This window comes from Ptiloglossa arizonensis, chromosome 7, assembly GCF_051014685.1.
Source record: "Ptiloglossa arizonensis isolate GNS036 chromosome 7, iyPtiAriz1_principal, whole genome shotgun sequence".
NCBI lineage: Eukaryota > Metazoa > Arthropoda > Insecta > Hymenoptera > Colletidae > Ptiloglossa > Ptiloglossa arizonensis.
The window spans coordinates 9,427,622-9,437,992 of NC_135054.1; the positions used below are offsets into that span (position 1 = coordinate 9,427,622).

Here is a 10,371-nt window from a genome sequence, read left to right on the forward strand (position 1 = left end):
ACGGACAAATCAGTTTTTAATAGTATTTTTAATTAATGTTTCCGTAATCCTTGTCATTTATGTTTTTGACCTGTATAAAAAAATCGGTAATTATTTAGAAAAGGGAGATCTCACCGATATCGATGATTTTTCAATATGTGTAGAAATTAATATTTTAAACAATTTTTTCTCGTAAATCGAACTTTATTTGTTTTAGTATGAAAGAAATAACCTCACATTCGCCTTTTTTCTTTCGACTTCCCGAAGTTGTCTGAAATGCTGATTTCACGGACACATGGCTTAGGCATCATATACATATGTGAAGGTGGAGAAAATTGAACATGGCGTCGATTAGATCAGAATGCTTTTTCTAGCATCAGTGGTGCAAAATGCTTTACATCGTTTAGTTAATGAGCATAACATTAACTTATTAAAAATTATTTTGTTTATAATATATATAAATTCAGTTTTGATACACTAGGTTATATCGTCATCCATAAATTAAAATATAAATATATTAGTTCACAATTATTTTAAATCTATAATATTAAGTGGGTTTTTATATTATTGACAGTCATGCAAGCAAGTACACACGTAACACCGCGAATTTTTACTGCAATACAAAATGTAGACATACAGGAATTATCGATGTGCTCTCATAAAGAAATTCGACCAATTTTACCTTGTTTGGTTCGAATGAGTCTCATTTCTCCTTTAGACATAACGAAAGATTGCGTGGAAGAAAGAAAACAAGTTTTGACAATTTTATCTGGAATTGAATCAGTAAACTCGATAATTGCGCTGCTTTCAATTGATTTTCATGCGTTGGAAACTGACGTTCGAAAAGAGCAACAATTGAGGTTAGTTTCATTGCTGACAGTGTTTATCTGTTTATAATTGTTAGTGAAAACGTAAATTAAATAATTTGTAAGAAATATATAATTTATTTTTTTAGGCAAAAGCTGGGTAGTTTGCAACGAGACAGTGTACTTGCTCAGTCATTACAAAGTGGTCTTGCTCTGGAATTTGAACGCAGTGAGTCTACTAGAAGAATAAGGCTAGTTCTAAGTGAATTATTATATGTAGCTTGTCAAGTACAAGAGCTGCAGAAGAATCAAGAATTCCAAATCAAACAATCTGATTTATTCGATAATGCAGTATATATGGAAGAAATCAGTTATGTGATTTGTATTGCTCTTGCTGAGTTACCAACATTGTTATCAATATTAGATATTGCAGAAACATTATTACATGTTAAACATGGCCCAGAAATAATTTGCTGGATAGTTGCTAATATTCCTGATAGTTTTAGTGAAGTTTGTGCACATTTAATTGCCAATGGAGAAAGACAAGAAGAATCAACATTAGGCAGAATTAGAACAATGTCTTTGACAATGTTGTGTCAAATGAATCCAAGTCAATCTTTGGCAGTAAGAGCCAAGTGTGTAGAACTTTGTAGAATGCCTGCTTTAGCAATTACATTAAGTCTGGAACATGAAAATATAAATAATCCACTATCAGAAAGTGATATAGTTGCTTTTGTATCAGGATTATTACTTGGTAGTGACCAACAAGTAAGGACATGGATTGCAATGTTCATTAGGAATGGCCAGAAACGCAAATGGGAATCTCATACAGCATTACAATCTTTAAGAGAAGAACTACTCAAACGATTGCAAACAATTGCTTCCCAAAATACAGGTCAATTAGCAGAAAGTCAAGTGGTTCAAGCTAGTGCATTATTGCGACTTTATTGTGCATTGAGAGGTATTGGAGGTATTAAATTTCAAGATGATGAAGTAACAATGATTGTTCAGTTGTTGACATCTCATCCTCCTCCATCGCCAGCTGGTGTAAGATTTGTTTCTTTAGGTCTTTGTATGCTTATTGCGTGTTCTTCACTAATTGGTCATCATAATCTTGAAAAGCGGAGTATAGAATGGGTGCAGTGGCTTGTTCGTGAAGAAGCTTACTTTGAAAGTGCTAGTGGTGTGACAGCAAGTTTTGGAGAAATGTTACTTTTAATGGCTATACATTTTCATAGCAATCAACTATCAGCTATTTGTGAACTTGTATGTGCAACTTTAGGCATGAAAATACCAATTAGACCCAACAATCTAACTAGAATGAAGCAAATTTTCATGCAGGAGATATTTACAGAGCAAGTTGTTACTTCTCATGCTGTAAAGGTGCCTGTAACAGCTAATTTAAATGCAAACATTCCAGGATTTTTACCTGTACATTGTATTCATCAGTTGTTGAAATCACGAGCATTTGCAAAACATCGTGTACCAATAAAAAATTGGATTTACAGGCAGATTTGTAATAGTGTGCCGCCATTGCATCCAGTTCTTCCTGCTTTAGTTGAAGTATATGTTAATTCAATTTTAGTAACAAATAATAAAACATCAGAACATACAAACAAACCAATTACGGAAGATGAAATTAGAAGAGTATTTCAAAATAGTGTTTTTGGTGCAAATTTTGACTTTAAGAAAAATACTATTAGTGTTTCTCAATGTGAAATGGATATTAGAGATATTGATATTCCAAAACCTTCTCTCACATCACAATTATTATTACTATATTACTTATTACTATATGAAGATGTCAGATTATCCAACATGCACACATTCATATCACAAGATAGAAAAGTTAAATCATACTCCACTGAATTTCTATCGGAGTTACCAATAAAATACCTACTTCAGTTGGTTCAAAGAGATCAATTGAATTATGCTGGCTTGTTTTCCCCTCTTCTTAGACTATTGGCAACTCATTTTCCTCATCTTTCATTAGTGGATGATTGGCTTGATAATGAAATGATTAATATAGACTCTACAGTTACAAACTACGAGAATGTAAAAATTACTGATATTATGATTATTGAGACATTTTCACATATTCAAACATGTCCTTCAAGAACAGGAAGACTTTTAAGACAATTAATGTCAATGAAACCAACTGATATATGGCCTCATGCTGAAGTTATAATTTATTATTTTAAGGCAACTTTAAACTCGAAGGTTCCTAGATATATTCAAGGTAATGTTTCATTTTTTTTAGATAATAGATTAATATCTTGAAAAAGATTCTTTTTATTTTCATACTGATAATAAAATATGCAAATTAGGAAGTAACTGCTAGTGAAAATAGTTTATTGAAGTTTAAAAAGACCCATCAAATAATACCTATTATTTTCAAAAATGATTTCTCTTCTATTTTAAGAAAAGGAAGATGCATTTCCATTTTATATTTCAATTTTTACTTTTTAATTATCAAACATGTCTTTTATGAATTAGTAACTGGTATTCTGTGTATTTTGCATTAATGAAGACTGTAGAACATTATTAATATTGGAATCGAAAGTATGATATAGTCACTTATAATTTATTTAACTAATTTATCAAAGTATACATTATTGAATATTTTATTTCTGTTTTTTGCCATTTGTTTTTTCAATATTTCCAATTTTTTAAATGTATATAATAAATTCAATCTCATTAATTGTTAGTAACATTTATCAAATTTAGAAAGATTAACCAAAAATACATTAAATTTATGATGAAGTTACACTTATTGCTTTTAATTGTACAATTTTTATTTTTCTTATTAATATAATATTTCAGTAGCAACAATATTTGCATGCATTATTCTGTGCATTTTATCAAATTTGTTATTAACTGTTACAATATAATTTGACAATATGCTATAAACAAATACACTAGATTCAAAGATAACAATCAAATAAAAATGCATTGAAGCCAGGAGGAAGGTTTTCATAAAAGTGTTTCAGAAAACATTAAATTTGAGGACTCATTACATATTAGTTATTGAAGTATAGTAATTTGATTCTTTACTGGCCTGTTTCTATATCATATTTATTCATTTATACATTTAGTATTTTTATTTCATTTTTAGTATAAATTACTTATTTCTTATGCGGGTATTGCTATTTCACTTAAGCTTATTTGAGTATGCATCAGGGATCAGCACCTTGTCCTGGACAGGAGCCACATGTTCATGTCAATGAGCTGGAGCTGAACCATATTCACTTATAGTTATTAAATAAAACTAAAAAATAAGTCTTTGTTCTTAAAACTAGTACTTTATCAAGTTCTTATTAAAATATAAAACTTTTCTATAGATCTATCTTAAATTAATTGAAAAAATGATAAAAATAATCTTCTTGATGTTTCTATAGTTTAAATATTGTTTTTTATAATTGTTGATATTTCAATGTTTTTTCAATTTATAAACATTTATGTATGTATCTTTACATGCAACAAATCAATACAAATGATTGAAATCTACATTAAGTCTAAAATAAACACTTGAATTATTTTTTAAAACCTCTACAACCTCCAGTTTACATAGTATGGGATTGTGCTTATTGCTTTTCCTTTTGAAATGAAATAACACATTTCTTTTCAGTACTTGATTACAACTCTTAAGGCAACTGCAACGCTGTGAAGTAACATGTTTGCAATAATGTAAGTAATAAGAAGTAATGTTTTGTTTAACTGGATGGAAAATTTGTTCCTTTTTATTTTCTCAATATAAAGACTATAAAAGTCCTTATGCACTTACTTATTTGATTGCTTACTTGTTTATCTCTCTTGTACGTCAATGAATCTTTAAAGATTCACTAGTCATTACACATTTGGCAACGAGATTTGTACAAGTACGAATTACCGAGCGATACTTGAAATATAGTGGGTAAAGAACAGTATTTATATAATCATACCTGTAATAACTAGGTACTTATTTCATATTTTTGTCATAAATTTTTAACAAAACATTTACGTAAAAATGCGGAACACCCTGTATAATTAAAAAAATATGACATATATAAAAGTGTGCTCTGGCATAATTTAAGTCCATATTAAGTATATTGATTTTGTCATTTATCGTTCAAATTCAAACAACAAAACAATTACAAACAATGATATTGGGTCATGTAAATTTTCAGATGAATTAAAGATGGGCCATTTTGATGTGTAATTATGTTCAACGTGAATAAATGGTAAAAATATATATATGGTCTATATATTCATCCAACTCTTGAATACAATTTTCATTAAAGTAGATTCGTTACAAAAATGTTTTTTTTTTTTCACTTTTTTAAGTCAAATAGCCCACTGTGCCGTCGATTCCTTCACTATACGGTGCAGGTATCGCACAAAGCAAACATACTCGGACAGCACCTGCACCGTTCGGTAGGTGAGTTTACCACTCTAACAGGTGCAGCTGGATAGTCTCGACAATCCCGCGATGGGTTAGGCTAGCCGCTTTTTCTTTTATCACTACTATTTCATTATGTCACTGTGCACGATTCAAGATATAGTTACCGTACATGCGAAAGAAATACAATACTTGATATCAAGAACACATAATAAAAGCTTGTTTATTAGATTAACACTTTTTACTTTATTTATCATCCAAAAAGACAATTTGGTGCATGTTTAAAATATTCTCTTATTGAAGTTAATTTTGAAGCAAATCATACACACATATTTGATCATATTTGAATAAATCGGTGCCTGCAATTGTTGGTGAATTAATAAAGAGAATTTTATACGATCAAATCATTTTGTAATATTGCAACCGGTTATCAAAAGTTCATAATAATTTTGGAAGTGTGCTATATAATTTGTGAACGTAGACGAATGATTTCGTTGAAACTTATAGTCATATATTGCGGGATTTGTCTGTCCTGGTCATGATTCGAAATTAGTATAAATTAGTTGTTCCTTACCAGTTACGTTAACATAATTTTGTTTTGTAACTAATTACTAGTCTAAATGTATTAGCTCTCTTTTAGAAGCATAAGAACACGTTTGGCAATAAGTTCTCGGGTGTTGTTATTCTATATTCTATTCCTTCCTATTGTTGTTTAATATTTACGTGGTACTCGCAACTGGTTTGATCTTTATTTATTACAAAATCTGGTCATAACTTTTAATTATATCTGACGTTTGTTTTTAGGAAATTTCTGCCGATTTTAAGGTATTTTTTAATATTTCAGAATCTTTATTGCCTCCATATTTTGTAACACGCCTTTACTTAATTTTATATTATTTTTTAAAGCGTGCAATAGAATTTTTAAGTGCCTTGAAAAAGAAATGTTGATGAAATTAATTGCATTCTTGCTGCCATGGTCTATTGTTGTAAATCTCTTTCGTTTAATAACGAAATATTTTGTAGTACGAGTTTCCACAAATCTGTCATATATTCATGAATTAATAAATTTATACTTATCTATTTGATTTTCATGACCCTGAAAATGTTGTACTTCTAATATTATTCTCTTACAATACATTATTACAAATTTTAAAGAAATATATCGTTTCTTTTGAAATTGGTCTATCAAAGGAAATAATAGGTACTAACATACCACTTCTTTGTATAAAATAATAAGTACAATTTGAGTGCAAGTACTTTCTTTACCCACTGCCCAGTCTATAACAGAAACATTCTGACATCACAGTAATCTTGAATTCTATATTTTATATCGTTAGCAAATATGTAAGAAATTATTCCAAGTCCCATATACATTTTTTTTATTATCAATTCAAGGTATAATGCAGCTACACATTTTACTTTCTACGTCTTTTAGGGAAGCAACATGATTCATGTTACAGAATATTTATTCGGCTGTAAATGTACAGTAAATTCTGATTATAAAATTGGCAGTCAGAACTGGGTAGAGTTTAATTCAATGTTTTATGATTGATCCCCACTCTCATTGATTGATGAAATCAAATCTTCGATTATAGAAACGCCCTAAATAGCAAACACTGATATTCAGAACCGACTAATCAATCCATAACCAAATAATAAAAATTTTAATACAAAAGAAATCATTTCATTCGATGATTTTTTCACTTGATACCACTTTCTCGGCAAGGTTGTGAAGTAAATCGTTCTTCAAAAATCATCCTGAATCATTTCTGACTTATACTGACATTTCACTAATGCAGATATAATAGTATTTGCACTCACGAATATTACACTAATACGTTAAGGTTGGAACATTTATCGCTATACAGACCTAGATACGAACACAATTATCTTTGTCGCAATTGCGAGATTTATAGTGGTATTATCTGTGTGTCTTGAGGAAAATGAAGGGTCAAAAGTGACTCCGACACAGTATACGGAGGGTTAAACACTGTGCGCAACTACTTTGATCTTAATCGATTGAGAAACGTTATGAGATTAATTTTGAAAACGTATGGATATTTTAACGAGGGTTTGAATTCTTTTCTTCAATTTGATCGGTTTAGAATTTGCACCAATTTTCGAGAAGTGGGAGTACATGACGAAATTTATACGCAGTTCTTCCAAGAGTACTGCAAACAAAAAACTGTCTATGATTGTCGAACTGCCAGGATATGCAGGATATGTCCCGTAAAAGTTCCTGAAAGTCAAGACGTTTTATGCGTATTTGGGATATAAATCAATACATGTAAAATGAAATAATTTGCGTTATTGTCAACATCACGTAAAACAACTTCTTACATCCTTAGGTATTTACTGAAGACGGTTAAAATAGAATTCAAACTTAACAAGATGTCCAAATATTTCTGCAATAGAGTGTATATTGAAAACACCAGTAAGCATTTTGTATATCTTTGAAGCTGGAACGGTAATCGAAAATATCGAAAATATCTTCAGCTATACATCGTTGTTCTTGTCCTAAGAGATGGTATCATATACTGGAATTTATTTTTTCACATAAAATGAAAGTATTTTTATGGCACTACTTTCTTTTGAAAACTTTGTATTTGTTGTAGAATATATTTTTCTAAAATCTCAAAAAATAATTCGGGGATCGACGGTACTTAGAACACTTTGCGTACAGAATAGGTGCAGACAAGTTCACAGTACAACTAGAAATACGATGATGTTGTATAAAAATGAGTCAAAAATTTAGAATAAATTTTATTCGTCTAAAGTTTCGATTTCAAAAACAATTAATTTTTAAAAATCTTGTTAATCAATTACGTAAAAATGCAGTATATTGTATTGCATTGTAAGTATTTATAATACGTTTTGCAGACCTTCTTTCTTTCATTTGAGATTATACCGTTTATATACCGCGGATCAAAATTCATCGTACAAATGCGATCAAGGAGATTCTACGGCTTAAAATAAAGAATAACAAAATGACATCGGAGGATTCGTTTTCGAGCAAAATGCATTTGAAAATCGATCTAGAACGCGTGCATCTAACTAATAAATGATCAATGTCACGAATTCTACTATAGACGACTAAAGTGTCTTTCGCACACCTTAAGAACGTATTAATAGGTAAGGTATTGATAGTAAACAGTACCCGACATTATATCCTATAGAAAAACAATCACAATAGTCGTTTCTAGAGAAATTCATAACGCTACTCATCAGTTAGGTGCACGCGTACTAGATTGATTTTCAAATGCATTTTTCTCGAAAACGAATTCTCCATAGAATCTTCTTAATTTCATTTGTACTACAAATTTTTGACAAAGATAGTGTAATTACATAGTTTTTATTTGTTTACAAAAAAGTTATTTATTTATCTTCAGTATTTAAATAGTTAAGAGAGAATACCACCTTAAACCCCGAAGAAAAGACTAATATTTATATATTTTTGTTAACGATACGGAATATTTTATAAAAGTATTTCGTACATATATTAAAAGTATATACTTTGAATAATGTTTATGATAATTTTCATATAAAATTATTAACATATGCCAAAAATATAAATGCCCTCATATGACATCTGCTTTTATAAGTATCTATTTCTTCTTTATAAGTATCTATAAATACTATAAAATGTTGTTCGAATTTTAATAGAGTATATAAATATTAATTTAATCTTTTAGAATTGTACAAGCAAGTATGGCTTAGGCTAAATACGGTTTTGCCAAGATGTCTATGGGTATTATCAATAAATGCGCTATTAATAGAGAATTCTGTTGTAAAAAATGTTTTTCTAACACAAGAAAACATTGTATTAGATCCATTACAAGTATTACGATGTGATACGAGAGTTTTTAGGTGTGCTCCAATTTTATCCATTATTTTAAGGTAAGATTGAACAATGAATTTAGAACGTGTTCAATTCCTGTCAATTATTATTTTGTATCAAATATTTTTAGAATTTTGCAAGCTGCATTAGCAGCTTCCCGATCTCAGTTATCTAGGCATGTACAAGATAAACCATTAACAGAAAAAATTGGCCAACTATCGAGTGAAACAGAAAGAGAAGATTTAAGAACAGCTTTAATAGCAGGTCAAGAGAGTGCGGCCGTGCAAATATTATTAGAAGCATGCTTAGAAACAGAAGAAGATAGAGAAACTCCTGGACAGATGTGGTCCCTAAGAGAGATACAAAGTATTATTTGTTCATATTTACACCAAGTGTTTATAGCAGATCCGTCTTTGGCTAAATTAGTGCATTTTCAAGTATGTTTATTATAGTTTAAAATTTATAATACATTGAAGATAGTGCAGTTTAATAATTATCATATTATTACTGAGATTTTAAAAATATACTATATGTTATGTAATTAATTTATATGAATATTTTGTAACTGATATTATCTTTATGCACAGGGATATCCAAGAGAATTGTTACCCATTACAGTTACTGGTATTCCGTCTATGCACATTTGCCTTGACTGGATTCCTGAATTGTTATCTCAACCTGAACCGGAAAAACAAATATTTGCTGTGGATTTGGCTTCACACCTTGCAATCCAATATGCTCTACCAAAGGCTTTAAGTGTTTCACGTTTAGCAATTAATACTTTAGTAACACTCTTAGGAGTATTATCTGCTAAAGATCGTGTAATCTTATTCATGCCTTCACTACCAGCCTTAACACGTATATGTTTAGCTTTTCCACCATTAGCTGAAGATACTACAGGTTTGCTGTTACAGCTTGGTAGAGTTAATTCTGCTCAAGCGGCATTAGGGGATAAATCAGCTGATACTTTGTGTCAAGAAGTTACTGAAACATTTTGTATGTTATTACAGAAAGCTATATTACAATCACAAGTATATTGAAAGAATAATATTATTTTCTATGTATTACTGTGGAGTTAATGTTTTATCAAATTTAATCATACCAGAACACCAAACCAAACTTCCAATTACATACATATTTAATACCTAGATTTAAAATATCTATTCTTAAAATAAGGGGCTGTACTCTATTCTATTCACATCTAGTGGTAATTAAAAATCACATAAATATAGATCTGTAAGTGCTTTTCTAAGTTTTAGTCTTTCAAATTTATATATTGTAGAAAATATTCAAATTGAACAAGAAGAAGAAGTAAAATAGCTACACAATGTCACTTCATAGATTACAAAATACATGTGAAAACTTCTTTA

The 10,371-nt window shown here is 29.7% G+C and overlaps 1 protein-coding gene across 1 annotated transcript; it reads left to right on the forward strand.

The window, feature by feature from the left end:
• Positions 1 to 331: 331 nt before the first annotated feature.
• Positions 332 to 10,065, forward strand: Ints2 (integrator complex subunit 2). Its single transcript, XM_076316056.1, has 6 exons — positions 332 to 460; positions 554 to 839; positions 935 to 3,024; positions 8,856 to 9,060; positions 9,132 to 9,438; positions 9,589 to 10,065. The coding sequence occupies exons 2-6, from the start codon at positions 556 to 558 to the stop codon at positions 10,039 to 10,041; spliced, it is 3,339 nt and encodes a 1,112-aa protein (XP_076172171.1). The 5' UTR covers positions 332 to 460; positions 554 to 555; the 3' UTR covers positions 10,042 to 10,065.
• The last annotated feature ends 306 nt before the right edge of the window (positions 10,066 to 10,371 follow it).

Bases quoted from the DNA above. Each gene is read 5' to 3' on its own strand.
- Ints2 (XM_076316056.1), top strand. From the start codon at position 556: ATGCAAGCAAGTACACACGTAACACCGCGAATTTTTACTGCAATACAA. The intron at 3,025-8,855 runs GTAATGTTTCAT...TTAATCTTTTAG, and splicing joins GGTTCCTAGATATATTCAAG to AATTGTACAAGCAAGTATGG. The intron at 9,439-9,588 runs GTATGTTTATTA...CTTTATGCACAG, and splicing joins CTAAATTAGTGCATTTTCAA to GGATATCCAAGAGAATTGTT.